General features: G+C 32.0%; 1 protein-coding gene and 1 long non-coding RNA gene across 6 annotated transcripts; both read left to right on the top strand.

Annotated features, from left to right (window-relative positions):
- Positions 1-1,514: 1,514 nt before the first annotated feature.
- LOC7467472 (uncharacterized) lies at positions 1,515-6,867 on the top strand. 5 transcript variants are annotated; one of them, XR_008058224.1, is made up of 5 exons: positions 1,515-1,720; positions 2,771-2,946; positions 3,342-4,028; positions 4,477-5,950; positions 6,450-6,867. It is a non-coding gene; the product is annotated as an uncharacterized LOC7467472 (long non-coding RNA). The 5 variants fall into 5 exon arrangements; XR_008058225.1 differs by having other exon boundaries at positions 1,519-1,720; positions 4,477-5,226; positions 5,446-6,867; XR_008058226.1 differs by lacking the exon at positions 6,450-6,867 and having other exon boundaries at positions 1,520-1,720; positions 2,771-3,124; positions 4,477-4,779.
- A 2,261-nt stretch (positions 6,868-9,128) lies between these two features.
- On the top strand, positions 9,129-11,419 carry LOC7494613 (probable carotenoid cleavage dioxygenase 4, chloroplastic). Its single transcript, XM_002326001.4, has one exon. It carries the CDS (start codon positions 9,326-9,328, stop codon positions 11,162-11,164), a length of 1,839 nt encoding a protein of 612 aa, XP_002326037.2. The 5' UTR covers positions 9,129-9,325; the 3' UTR covers positions 11,165-11,419.
- Positions 11,420-15,692: the final 4,273 nt, after the last annotated feature.

The following is a 15,692-nucleotide window of genomic DNA, read 5'->3' as shown; positions in this document are numbered from 1 at the left end:
CATCATATATAACATTTTTGTGTAAACAATATATATTTTTTTTAAATTAAAAAAATCATGATATTTTAAAATGCATTCAAAATAATAATATATTTTTTCATTATATTTGAAATTAATTTAAAGTTTTACATAGATGATAAAACTAGTTAATTAACAAACACTTAAAGAAATAGGGGATTTGCACCGTGGATCCCATCACAAAATATCATGGATGTGTTCACCCTTTTTTCGTTTTTTTTTTTTTTATTATTATTATTTCTCTCTTTTTGCGGACTAAAATGTGGGCCAGTTTAGATTAATCTTTTAGGAAAAAGTAAGATTAAAAGATAATAAATCAAAGTAAAAAAAGAAAAGTAAATAGGTTTTCAAACTTATGCAGGGGAGTTCAACTTAGATAATTTTTTTATCTTTAAATTTTAAAAAAAACTATATTTAAGCTTGGGAATATTTTTGGTTTTAGTGTTTTGTGCGGTTTTTAGGTTTTTAGGTTTTTAAGGTCATTAATGAGTTTATGAAAGTGCTTTAGATGTTTTCAATATGTTTTTGGGTCAAAAATAAGTTTTTATATAAAAAAATCATCAACCCTGATTTTCCAACTACTATAGTGGTTAAAATATGAGTAAATGCAAACGATGCATCATCTGATTTTTTTTTTAAATGAGGCGGACGACGCTCCCATTAGCAATTAAAAAAAAATGACCAACACACATGAGTCTTTTCCAAATGGGCCAGACATGTTGTCTTGGCTTGCCAGACCTAGCATTGTCCGACCTCTTTTTTTTTTTAATTAATATATTTTTTATATGTATTTTTAAAAATATTTTTTTAATTTATGTTTAGATTTATACCCTATTTTTTTTATTTATTTAGCCTTTTTTAAATAGAGATTATTTTTAATTATTTTATATGTATGTAATTTTTAAAAGATTATTGTAATTCATCTATAAATTTTATTTTTATGTTCTATATAAATAAATTTTATTTTTAAAAATAAAAAATATTTATTTTTAGATAACTTTTCTAATATGTGCAACCTTATATAATATTTTTTTCTCCTTTATTTTATTTAATTAATTTTATATGTATATCTGGTTTTATTATAATTTCATTAAATAAAAAAATTATTTTCATAAACAAAATCAATAAATATAATTGAGTAAATAATTGTTACAATGTTAAATATTTTAATTTATATATATTTCATGATTTTTTTCAGTTTTGTTTTTTTATTATCATTAATATTTTTATTTATTTATTTATTAATATATATAATTTTTATTTTATTTAATTAATTGTATACGTAAACATCTTAAATTATTTAATTAAAAAATTACCCCTCACGCAACTGAACAAAGGTCAAATAGTTAAGTATTAATTAACTAGAGAAAATATCAAAGCTCCTTCGTCGTCTTGATCACGTCTACTTTACAACTCATTTTCATCATTTCATATCCATCTTATCGCTTTATTACCAGCGGGCCAAGCTTTTTTACGGGTCCACTCACCTCAAAATACGCAAGACTTTTGTCATTAACTTTAAGGATGGAAAAATTACTTGTTCTCGTCCAGTTAACAAATATAGAAATGAGGGACATTTCTTTTGTAGTTAACAAATCTTAATAAAGAAGCATCACTCACCCCATCTTAGAATTCCGCTCCTGCGGCCCTCTCCCTTCCTCTCTCACTCACTCTCGTATAAAAACAGATCAGGTTTTTCTCTGTAAGTTACTTGCTCTCTCTGTTTTAAATGTAAGGAGAGCTCTGTTTCTTGGAATTTTGTTTCTTAAAAAGATAAAACAGAGCCAAATAAGCTTAATTTTGATGTGAGTTTTGGGATTCAAGTAATTCCATGTAAGTGGATTTCAGCTTCTGTTACTGTGCATGTTTTGTTAATATTGTGTTTGCTGAATTGGGTCCTCTTTTCTTTTTATGTTTAGGTAATTTACTTTAAGAATTGCTGAATTAGGTACTTTTTTCCGGTCAAATTGAGACGAAATCTGAATTCTTTCTGTGATTCTTTGGTTTTCTGTTTGCTTGCTTGGAAAATGATGGAAAGCGAAACATTTCAGTGACCTGTGAGTCTAAAAGACAAAAACTTTTGTTCAATTTAAGTCTTTGGTTTGTTACACTTTGTTTTCTGTTTTTAGTTGGAAAGTGAAAGGAATTTCTTGTGTGAATTTCAGGAAAGAGATCTACTGTTTAAGCAGTGCTTGGAATTATTATAAAGTGAAAGAAAATTGCCTTTCGTTTCCTTTATTCTATTTAATTGCTTAAAATTCTGAAACATTTCCGTTCTTTATCACTCACTGGTTGATATAGATCGAATTCATTATACTGTAAGTTGAAAATTGTTCTGAATTGAGAAAATGCTTCAATGTGAAAGAACTTGGAATCCTGGGTATCTTGAATTTAAAACAATGGAATCCCTTTACCATTTATGGTTTGTTTGTCAGTGTGGTTGTGGTTGCTTTTCAAATAGCTTTTCGTGCCAAAATGCATGTCAATGATTTTTTTTTATTTTTTAAAAATCATTTTTGACATCAGCACATCAAAATGATTTGAAAACACTAAAAACATATTAATTTGAAGTTAATAAAAAAATAAAAAATTTTCAAATTTTATTAAAAGTGCTTTTGAAACGCAGAAACAAACAGGCCCTTAGTAAGCCGCACCCGTTCCATTGTTTTAAATTAGCAATCAAATTGTTGCACAGTAAAATTATACTCTTACATGATTTAAACCTTTCTTTGATCAAATCTTATTGTCACAGGATTTGCAGTCGGACTGTAATTTTGGATTCAATACAGCCCATATTTGCTAGCGCGCAGAACCTAGAAACAGCTATTGGAAAACTCCAATCATGGACTAACAACCGTTGTTTGATGAAGGACCGGGGGATTAACTGCTTTAAGACAATCAGACTGTTGGATTGGAAAAAATATTGAGGTATTGCACTTGAATCTCCTGACAACTTAGCGCATACTTTTTTGATTGATTTTGTGATCAGTAGTCACCTGTTTCTTTCGGTTCATTTACCTGGTTTTGCTTTCTTTGATATGGTTATCCAATCCAGCGTGCTGAAATACTTGATTATATCATTATCAATTGCAACATTCCTTTCAGGGTAAAGATAACCTTCTTTTCATTAGTGGTAGTTGACATGGCATTGCCTTTACGCTACTTCAGCTGCCTTGTGATAACCAAGGAATAAAACTAAGTACATAGTTTATTTCTTTAGTTTTTTGTTTTGCTTAAAGTAAACCTGTTATTTGATTATTCTCAGTGTTATTAACTTCATCGGAGCATTGAAGATGAAAGAGTTTTGTTTTTCCTTGGAGTAGGACTTCTGATTCGAAGATAAACCCCAGGATACTCCTCTGAAGTTCCCAAGCAAATCAAAAGGCAGAAAATATAATGGGAAACACAATGCAAAAACCCCAAGGAACAGAAGTAGAAGGAACAGAACAGTTGCAACAAGAAGAAGATTCAAACTTTACTTGTGAAATTTGCTCCGATCCTATGCTATCAACCAGAAATTTCAAGAATGGTATCGTGTGTAAACATCCATTCTGCTTGGATTGCATAACCAAATATATTGAAATAACAGTTGAGGAAACCTCTGGCTGCATTGAATGCCCTGGACTGAACTGCAAGCAACTGTTAGACCCTCTCTCATGCAGGCCTATCATCTCAAAACCAATATTTGAGAAATGGTGTGATCGTCTATGTGATTCAATGGTTTTAGGGTCTGAAAGTTGCTATTGCCCGTACCGAGATTGCTCAGTGTTGGTTTTGAATGAGTGTAAGGATAAGCTGAAAAAAATAAATTGTCCTAACTGCAAGAAAAATTTCTGTTTCCTATGCAAGATTCCTTGGCATACAGGATATCGGTGCAGTGAGAGCAGACATCTAAGAGATAGGAATGACATTCTGGCTGGTGAGTTGATTGAAGAGAAAAAGTGGACGAGATGTTATAATTGTAGTCACTCTGTTGAGCGAGTTAGTGGTTGCAGAGATATAAAATGCAGGTGTGCTCTCTCTCGCTGGAAATTTTTTCTTTCTTTCAGTAACATTTTATTTTGACAATAGATTGTTATTGTTTGGATTATGCAACACAGTTTCCAATATCATAATATATGAGAAAATAATATAGAGCAACATTGTACTATCATTTAATGCTCATTAAAAGATGTTATAATGGCTGAAAACAATTATATTTTTCAAAATTAGAAAATGTAATGATTCGATCTGTTAATTTGGTTAAACTGGAGTCATGGAGTATATTAGCTAACTTATCTGAGAACTTTTATGCTTGAATGTCAAAGTTCTATTCAGTCTCTCTCTCAGCTCTCAAATATAGTTCAATTCAAAATGTGGGGTTGAAGGTTTTCTCCATTCAAAATGAATTCAAAGATAGAATGGAGCTATACTCGAGGTAGATTGTATATTTCTGATTTATTTTGATTATTAATGCAGATGCGGGTTTCGGTTTTGCCATCAATGTGGAGGACCATTCCATTCTGGCCTTTGTAAGCACAAGCGCTGTGGATATGTTCTTTGCAATCTTTTCATTTTTCGATGTTATTAGCTTTCTGCTATTTTGTTTTTTTTTTGAAATACATTCCCTCCCATTAAGAAAAGGTAGACTCACAGTTGCACAGGCCATGCCCAAAAAAAAAAAGGTTGTAAATGACGTTTAAGAAAATAGGTTGTAAGAAAAAGGTTGTAAATGATGTTCTTCTCGAACAAAATATAATAATAAAGGAATAGTTTGTTCAATGGTTGTGTTGCTGCTTACCACTGCTAGGAAGACTTGTTGATAATTAGTGTTGAAAAGGCATAGCCAAAGTGCAGCAGAAAGGCCAAAGAAGACTAAAACAAGATCGTTAGCGAAGGCACCAATAAGAGAAAACAGGCGAAAGAATGAAAACAAGAGCTAGAGGAAGCAAAGTTGACCCAGAAAGCAATGAAGCCAGATACCCTTGGAAGACAGGAATGATAATGCGGTAACTGACAGTAGCAGACCAAAACCAAAAATTTGTCATAACCTCAGAAACGCAGCAGATACGAAAAAAAAAAAACTAGCACCCCAAGCAACAGAGTTGAATCCACGTAACAAGATTAGCATCAGCAGAAATGTTTGGCCCTCTGAAGATATGATCAAAACTGATATCAGCCAAAAAGCATATTCAAGCATAAATTGAATCCATCACCGATTTTCCTCAGGTAAGCAAGTACTGGTTAGTTCAATGGCGTCAGGAGATGAACAACAATGACATTCCAGGTGCCCTTTTCACTTATTTCTACAGTGAAAGTTCCATTTTGTTGATCGGTTACATACAAATATCCAATCATTCTAATTTGTGTTTGCCATGTATGTCCCCAATTATATATCATTGTTGGTTGAAATTATTTTACACGCTTTTACTTTTGAGATTTGCACAGAACCTGGATTGCCAAAGGAATATTTTGTCAACAAAAATTATTGTACACACTCTTTTTTGCCCAAAATGCATTGCCAAATACATAGAAGTCAAAAGTCCTGGACAACAGTACAGCAAATATAAAATGCCCTGGATTGGAATGTGGACACCTTTTGGACCCTGTCTCCTGCAAGCCTATCATCATCTCTCCAGCTTTGTTTGTGAAATGGTCTGATCTCTTGTGCGAGACTTACGTTTTAAAGTGGGGTAGAACCTATTGCCCTTGTAGGGTTTGTTCAGAATTGATTGTGAATGAAAGTGGTGGAACTGTGAAGAAATCAAAGTGTCCAAATTGTAGCAAAGAGATATGAATGGTATGCTGGTTATCGGTGCGATGAGATTGAAGGAACAAGAGATATGAATGATGTTCTCTTGAGGCAGCCTGCAAAAAATAAGAAGTGGCCAGCTTGTCCTTGTTGTGGTCGCTGTGTTGAGCTTGATGGAGGCTGTGCTGTCATGACTTGCAGGTTTGTGATCCCTCTAAGATAAATCGCAGTGCTCCATATTTTGTTGCTTTGATTTAATTACATCTCTTTGTTTATTTGTAATTATAGACAATAAAGTTGACTAATATTACCATATATTGATAAAGATTTGACAGTAAAATGTTTCACTTATTTTTTTCCCGTCTTTTATTTCTCTTATGGAACCAAATGAGAGAGAGATTTGTAAAATGAAATATTTCACTATCTTTCACTTAATTCCTTTTCTTTTTCATTTATACAAAAATCAATATTTTAAAATTCAGACAATTTTCACTAGAAATTACAAGCAGATTGATCAACCGTGTACTCGTCTGTTGAGATACTTGTGTCTTCTGATGAATCTCAAAATCCCACCACAATGAGATGTGAGAAGTAAACTTATTTTGTACAGAAGGAAAACAATTTAGAGCATGCATGACGAGCTTTTATCAATTTTCTATCATAGTGGAACAAGACTCTCAGCCGGTTATAATCCCTGTAGGAAAACAGAAGCCATTCGAACGTGCTGTTTTGTATTTTTGGTTGCTCCGGCGTATCCTCCGGCCCCTTCTAGATCAAGAGACTAATATCTTTCATGGTATCGTCAAGCACCTTAAAGCAGGTTCCACAACAACCAACAAGGATTCAAAGCGTGTTCGCCTCATGAGGAGAACTGGCCTCTTGCCACTAGACGAAACCCGCGTTTGTAAAGAGATAGACGATTGAGTTCTCAAACAATCTCATTTCACGAGTATTTAGAATAGGTTTTGTGCTTTCTAACATTATAAAGTAAAAAATTCCTTTTTTATATATATAAGACTCGATAATGAAAAATAACACTCTTATATCTACAACACTACTTCCATGATATTATACAATAAAATAGAAAGGAAAATATTTTAAATTCACCCTTTTTTTGGGATTTTTCTGGCTTATTTTCAATGGGTTTAGTCCCAACATCGCGAAATATTTCATTCTTTGACAATTTCTTTTCCAAAAAGAATTCTTTTTTCGTTGAACATATAGGCTTACCATGTGGTCCCTCGTATCATCGAGTATGGCAATGGCTGTTTTGTTATTACATGCAGGTATATGATCTCTTATCTCTATAGAATAAAATCAGACTAATTTTTTGTTCTTGTTTTTGTTTTTGGTATCTTAATTACTTCTCTTTCTTTCCATTGTTTCCTTAGAGTTTGGATTTTTTGTATTTAAAATTATGTTTTAAAATTGTATTTGACATGAAAAAATATTAAATTTGTATTTTTTTAATGTATTTTTTTATGATTTTGATGGGTTGATGTTAAAAATAAAAAAAAATTAAAATTTTTATTTAAATATATTTTCGAAAAAAAATTAAAAATATTTTATATCATAATATTAATAAGAGGGGAAAAAATCCTGGCACAATTATATCTCCTAATGAGTTTTAAGTAATTAATTACCTAAACAGTTGAACCTATCCTATCCCATCTCTACAACAGTATGTCAAATCTATTTGATAGATGGTCTTCCCTCTGCCTAGATTAGAGAGGTAGATTTATCCGATTTCTGTCTTTAATATTGAGTTGAGTGTTTTCGCATCTTTTTTTATGAAAATGAAGCCGAAAATATAATTTTGCTTGTGCTATATGTATTGATCAGAATCCGATGTGAAATCTGGAAACCGAGAGAGGGCTAAAGGTGTAAAAAAACCAATTTAATTTAAAATTTTAAGTTATTTAAGATATAATTTATATTATTTTATAATATATATTCTTAAATAAAAGCTCTTTAAACTTAAAACTTGTATAGGCTCACGCTATCTTGTATTTAGTTTTTATCAAATAAATAGAGATGGTGAAATTCGAATTCGTGACTACTTGGTTATTAAGATTCTGATATTATGTTAAAAAACCAATTCAACATAAAAGTTTAAACTATTAATCAGGTTTCAAGATATGATTTATATTATTTTCTAAAATATCAAAAAACTAATTTATCCCAAAAATTTAAGGTGATAAATAAGGTCTTAAGATATGATTTATATTATTCTATAACACATCTCATCAAGTGAAAGCTCTTTAAATTTAAAACTTGCATAGGTTCACGCTATTTTATGCTTACTTTTTATTAAATAAATAGGGATGATGAAATTTGAATTCGTGACTATTTGATTATCAAGGTTCTGATATCATGTTAAAGAACCAATTCAACTTAAAAGTTTAAACTATTAGATTAGGTTCCAAGATATGATTTATATTATTCTCTAATAAGTCAAAAAACCAATTCGACTTAAAAATTTAAACTAATAGATAAGGTCTCAAGATATTATTTATATTATTCTAAAAAAAAAACAATATAAGATGAAGAGTCATTTACTTTACTACACATCCCCCTCTCTCCTAATTCTTGGGCTATATTCTGGCCTAGATATTTGTTATCTTTTTAATTTATTTTAAATTATACAATTTAGATTCTTTTGAATTTTAAAAAATTAATTTTGATACAAAAATATTTTTTGTATTACTTTCAGTTTATTCATGTTTGGTGTCTTTTTCATTATAATATCTTTTTTTTTTTAATTCCACCATTAACTAAGAAATTTAAAGTAATAAATCTTAAATCAAGATTAAATTGTCTGAAATTAAATTTTAAAAATGAAAATGAATTACCAAAAAGTATATAGTTGGTCCACAATGTTATGTGAGTTCACTGACAGTGCTAACTACATTTAAAATCCCACACATATTAGTTTCTTACTTAATAATAATTTCAAGAGAGTATGTCATAGGCCATACATTGTTAGATATTCTTTTCTAGGGGACCACTTTGGTGGTTTGATCATATCCTAGATGAGTGTACAAAAGCAAGTGGATAAATGTAGTTTAGGGTGTGTTTGATGGTTGGTAATGGTTTTTTTTTTTTAATTTTTTTTAAAAAATTTAAATTATTTTAATCTACTTATATTGAAAATAAATTTTTAAAAATATAAAAAATATTTTTTTAATATTTTTTTTAAAATATTTTTAAAATAATCTCCATCAGTAGATCAATCACTCATTTAATACACGTCTCTCTAGAAAATAAAAAAGAAATAATTGTTAATCTTGAAAGATAACTTAACTGTCAGGTTTTGAATTTACTTTTCAATGGTTACGAATTTAAATCATTTTAAAGCCATTAAAAACTTACATTATCGTTAACTTCAGAACTCATATAATAAATTAAGATATACAGAAGTTGGCCTGGATATTACATTAATAAAAAAAAAATAATTGTTGCCTAATTATCAAAACAAATAAAACTTATTATAAATAAACTCAATCCCCAGAAATCATTTATTCTTCAGCTTCCTTCTCTACCTTTTAATACAGTTAACGAATTGAAGGCAACAAAATGGATGCCTCATCGTCCTCTTTCCTCTCTGCAATACAAACTTCAAAGCTCCTCACCGGTACCATGGCAATGACCATTCCTAAATCTGCTGTCACAACCACACCATCATTTCTATCTCGTCATCTTCCTTCCCTCAATGTATCATCAGTTAGAATTGAAGAGAAACCCCAGAACTCAACTACAAGACCTACCACCAGCCGAACTTCACGCCCTGCATCATCAACAACAACCTTGCCTGCTGCAACAAAACCAACACCATCAACAAGGAAATCTCCTGCAAATGATAGACGAGTTGTAGAGCCAAACCAGCCCACCATGATGTTTAATGTATTGGAAGGCGTCATCAACAACTTCATAGACCCTCCGCTTCGGCAATCAGTTGATCCTAGATATGTACTTAGTGATAACTTTGCTCCAGTTGATGAACTTCCTCCAACTGAGTGTGAGGTAATCCATGGATCTCTACCATCATGCCTTGATGGTGCATACATCCGCAATGGCCCTAATCCTCAGTACCTCCCTCGAGGACCTTACCATTTATTTGATGGTGATGGCATGCTTCACTCCATCAGGATCTCCCAGGGGAAAGCCACTCTCTGCAGTCGCTACGTCAAGACTTACAAATATACCATGGAGCGTGATGCTGGGGCTCCACTTCTTCCAAATGTGTTCTCTGGATTCAATGGACTAGCTGCCTCCGCAGCTCGCGGTGCTCTCTCTGCTGCTCGAATTCTGGCTGGTCAATTTAATCCAGCTAATGGTATTGGTCTGGCAAACACTAGCTTGGCTTATTTTGGCAACCGACTCTACGCCCTTGGCGAGTCGGATCTACCTTATGCTGTGCGTTTGACATCAAATGGAGACATAGAGACGCTGGGTCGTCATGATTTTGATAGAAAGCTGCTGATGAGCATGACTGCTCACCCCAAGGTAGACTTGGAGACAGGGGAGGCCTTCGCTTTCAGATATGGTCCCGTCCCTCCATTTCTAACGTACTTTCACTTCGATGGAAATGGAAATAAACAACCAGATGTGCCCATATTTTCCATGACGAGACCTTCTTTCCTCCATGACTTTGGAATTAGCAGCAAATATGCTATATTTGCCGACATACAGATTGGGATGAACCCCATGGAAATGATATTTGGAGGGGGCTCACCTGTGGGTTCGGACCCAGCAAAAGTATCCAGGCTTGGAATCATCCCTCGATACGCAACGGATGAGTCAGAGATGAAATGGTTCGATGTGCCAGGGTTCAACATCATACACGCTATCAACGCATGGGATGAGGAGGATGCCGTAGTCATATTAGCACCAAACATTTTATCAGTAGAACACACACTGGAGCGAATGGACCTAATCCATGCCTTGGTTGAGAAAGTGAGAATAGACTTGAAAACAGGCATAGTTACAAGAAACCCGGTTTCAGCTAGAAACCTGGACTTTGGTGTGATTAACCCAGCTTATTTAGGGAAAAAGAACAGATTCGTGTACGCAGCAATTGGTGACCCTATGCCAAAGATATCAGGGGTGGTGAAGCTGGATGTGTCCAAAGGAGAGCGGCAGGAATGCACGGTGGCTAGCAGGATATTTGGGCCAAGATGCTATGGTGGTGAGCCTTTCTTTGTAGCAAGGGAGCCTGAGAATCCAGAGGCAGAGGAAGATGACGGGTACGTGGTGTCATATGTTCATGATGAGACAGCAGGAGAGTCCAAGTTCTTGGTGATGGATGCAAAATCACCAGGGCTTGATATTGTGGCTGCCGTAAGGTTACCTCGGCGGGTTCCTTACGGCTTCCATGGACTTTTTGTGAAGGAAAGTGACCTGAAAAAGCTCTAGCTAGCAACCAGAAGCAGGCTGCAGGACATACGGTAGTTACTTTTACGTGAAAAACACTAAATGCATATGGATTGAAGTTACAAACAATCTTCAGCACAGGATTAAACTGTATGCAATGGGTACCCACAATGTCACATGTAAAGTTTGATCATAATTACCTAAGAACCCGCTTGTTTATCTTTCAAGTTCGGATAAAATTATAGATTCTAATTACTATTATCAATATTATCAATAAATTTTACAAGTTTTTGTTTCTTTGAATTGTAGTGAAAAAAAAAAACGATTATCATGAAAAATCTCAAGCAAATCAAGCACCACCAATTCCAAACTGCGTTTGTTTTCACGTTGGGTGATGTTTGGATATCAATCAGTGGTGCCAATGTCGAGAAAGCAATAATTTGAGTGGTTGTGTTTCTCAAGCCTCTTCTTTTTTCCATTCTAGTTTTCTTCGAATAGATAAATACACGCAATCTAATCTAATTTTCTGTATTGTTCTTCTATCAAAATTTTAAATCTTTATTCCCAAGTAAGATATGATGATGATGCGACGTTTAACGAAGTAAAGGAAATTGATACACACAAAAATCTTCAGAAAGAAACACAATATACGTACACTCAGGAGTGTGGAAATTTCTCGATTCTCCATTATTGATGGCCATAGAACTATAAAATGAGATAAATAATGTTTTGTATCGTATCATATAAGATGTTTTTTAAAAAATATTTTTTATTTAAAAATAAATTAAAATAATATTTTTTAGATTTTTTTATTTTTATTATCAACATATTAAAATAATTTAAAAATACTAAAAAATTATCAATTTAAACACATCAAAGATGAAAAAGCAATACCAAACATGGCTGTACTAAGAGCTAATAAGAAAAACAAAATAATATAGAATTGAGAATTTTTGCTAAATAAAAGAAAAGATAATTAGAAAATGAAAGCTCAAATTCTGAAACATGAATAATCTTGAACAATTCCAAACTTTTATCGACATATCTCACCTCTTTACAACAACTTTAGATTTCAATAACCAAAATAGAGTATTTCTATAGTGTTTTAAGTTAGTGACCGCCCATCTTTTTTTTTTATTATTATTAATGTGAGTGTCCGGGTCAGTTTGCGCGTACCTTGATTAATCTCACGAGTCCTGAAGTTAACGACCATGTAAACCTCCAGTGGTCATTATATTAGCAACCACAAGGGTCGAACCTGAGATCACAAGGGAAATAAACCCTTTATATTCAAGTTCTTATCACTAGTCCACTTACTAGATGGTTTATCGCCTATCTTTTATTTTATAAGAGGTGACAATGCAATTTAGACTTTTCCCATTAAAAAAAAAAAATTTATTTGGATTAGTTATTTTGATGATTGTACAGTTCCATGGCTAGCTAGGTAAGGTATATGTAACCTCAATGAATCGAGTATAGAGTTTGAATCATGAGGGCAAGCTCTTTGAAGAAATGGGGATGTGCAAACTATCTACTATATACTTTTTAGTAAAGAACTAAATTATTGTTGCTAATGTTTTTTTTTCAAAAAAAAAAACTATGTAGAAATTAACTCGATACGACTCGGTTGATTTTTATAAATCTAAAAGCAACATAGATAACCCATAAAAACATAGTTTGACTAAAAAATAATTTCAAGATAATATCTTTTTTTAATATTAAGATAACAATATATTAGATTGACATGAGTCAACCCGGGTTATAAGATTATGATAACCCTATGAAAAGTAAATCAAAATAAATTATGAAGTCTAATTATTAATCAACTTAATGTTGAAGGACAAAATTGAAAAAAAAACCAATTAAAAAAACGACCTGAGTTAACTTGTAAAACTCGCGATCCGGGTCATAAGACCAAGATAACCCCATAGAAAGAAGATTGAAACAAATTACGAAATTTGATTCTCAATTGGCTTAATGTTGAAGGATGAGATTAAAAAAAGAACTAAATTAAAAATAAACATAAAAAATGATCCGATTCAATCTGCCAAACCCATGACTCGGGTCATAAGACTAGGATAACCTTATAAAAAAAATTAAAAAAAATGACTTGATTTAACCCGGGTTAACCTGTAAAATTTGCGACTCTGGTCAAGAGACTGAGATAACCCTATAGAGAGAAAATCAAAACAAATTATGAAGCTCAATTCTCAATCGGTCCTATCGGACCCAATGTTTAACGATGAAATTTGTTAAAAAAATTAATTAAAAAAATGACACAAAAAATGAGTTAAGTTAACCTGAGTTAACCAATTAAACATTATTCTCGGGTCATGAGACCGAAATAACTTAATAAAAAGTAAACTGAACAAATCATGAAGCCTAATTTCCAACGAAACACAATATTAAATGATAAAATTAAAAAAAAAAAGTCAATTAAAAAAAACTGAGTCAACTAGGTTAACCTGCTAAACTCGCGATCCTAGTCATAAGACAATGACAACTCAATAAAAAGCAAATTCAAAGTTGAAGACCCATAACCCGGGTCATAAAACCGAGATAACTTATTAAAAAGAAAATTTAAAAAAACAACCCGATTTAACCGGAGTTAACATACCAAAAAACATGTGACCCGAGATAACCTATTAAAAAAAAATTTAAAAAAACAACCCGATTTAAACGGAGTTAACATACCAAAAAACATGTGACCATGATCATGAAACCAAGATATCCTCGTAGAAAGTAAATTAAAATAAATTATGAAGCTCAATTTCCAGTTGATATAATATTAAATGATGAAATCAAGATAAAAACTTTTTTTTTTATTAGTGGCAAAAAATCAGACAAGAAAACAAATCAATGAGGCAAATATCTACAAGTGGTTGAACATAGAAAGAATGGAAGTGATCGTGTGTTGTTTATCCATATTTGATTCTTACGTCTGTAACACTGTGACACCGACATGTTGAGGAAGAGCCAGCCAACCAGTGCCCCCCTGCCCCTAGGTGATATTGTAGGCTCCTCATATGTGAAGTCCTGCGAGGTTGTCGCTTTAATGGACATTGCTCTTGACATATTCCTCCCTTTGTGGTTATAAAACATGGCCAAGAACCTGTCAACTTCTTATCTGATATTCTTACTTGAAAAATTCTTAAACCACGTATAAAAATTTCCAAATTTTATTTAAAAAACTAGTGATTATAAAGTTATTATTATTTTTTTAGTGTTTGCACGTCGTTTTCATATATTAATATCAAAAATAATTTTTAAAACATAAAAAAAAATTATTATTTTAATAAAAAATATTTTAAAATACAAACTCTTTTTAATAGTGGAACTTAGAGCGTGTTTGGCAGTGTGGTGGTGGTTGCTTTTCAAATAGCTTTTCGTGCTGAAATACATGCCAATGATGTTTTTTCATTTTTTAAAAATCATTTTTGATATCAGCATATCAAAACGATCTAAAAAGTACAAACTGCACTTAATTTTAACAAAAAAAAATTTAAATTTGATCAAATACAGATTCAACCGCATAGGCTAACAGGCTCTTAACTGTTAAAGCATAGAAAATACAGGTATAGCATTTTAGAGATATATAGAAAAGGTAATTAGTGTTAGCTTTGCTGACTTCTTACGCCATGAGATTCCTTATCCTCTCCCTACTGCATTCTTTGTTGGACATGTGTAATGGCAGTTTCAACATTGCTTTCAAACATTAATTTCTGATAGCCTGTTTTGTTTTGTGTTTGTGATAATTGTTTTTTTTTATTTAAAAATTTATTGAAATAATTTATTTTTTAGAATTTTATTTTGATATTATCGGATTAAAATAATCTAAAAATGTAAAATTAAATTAATTTAAAGTAAAAAATAAATTTCAATTTTTTACAAAAATACTTTCACACTACAAAAACAAATTAAAATTCAAATAAGATTTTATTTGATTTTTGATGTCATTTAAAAAAAATTAAAAATAAAATAAATTCAAATTCAAATAAGTTTGTTTTTATTTTTTCGGATCATTTTGATATGATGATATTAAAAATAATTTTTTTAAAAATTTAAAAAATATTATTTTAATATATTTTTAAACAAAAAATATTTTGAAAAGCCATCACTACTATACTTTCAAACACCACTAACGTGAAGTGCTAGAAACCCAGAAAAGAACAGGGAGAAACGCAGTGATCAAACTAAATAATAGAGAGAAATAGCTGTATAATTAAAAGGAAGGAAAAAAAAAATCCTGGCCGATCAGGGCAAGAGATTACACATTTTGAAGCAAAGAAACTGGAAACGCAAAAGAAATTTAGGAACTGTTCATGCATGGGAAGCTATAGCAGATTCAAGATATAGATTGAAAAAAACCGGCATGCTCGAGACCAGGCAGTCAGGGTTAGGCCTGCAGGCCAAATTTTCATGCCTAGGCCACTCATTGTTAGCAGGGTCTGGTCGGGCTGACCAGGTAGCTCGGCCCATGACCACGTTTAAACCTGATTGACCGCTGAAAATAAACCCTTAAAACACAGGAGGTTTTAGGGACACGGATCCTCTTTGTCTAGCTCCGTGG

The sequence above is a fragment of the Populus trichocarpa genome, chromosome 19 (assembly GCF_000002775.5).
Source record: "Populus trichocarpa isolate Nisqually-1 chromosome 19, P.trichocarpa_v4.1, whole genome shotgun sequence".
In the NCBI taxonomy this organism is placed as follows: Eukaryota; Viridiplantae; Streptophyta; class Magnoliopsida; order Malpighiales; family Salicaceae; genus Populus; species Populus trichocarpa.
This window is presented reverse-complemented; position numbering and strand designations above follow the sequence as displayed.

Coding starts and splice junctions, on each gene's coding strand:
- LOC7494613 (XM_002326001.4), top strand. CDS start 9,326: ATGGATGCCTCATCGTCCTCTTTCCTCTCTGCAATACAAACTTCAAAG.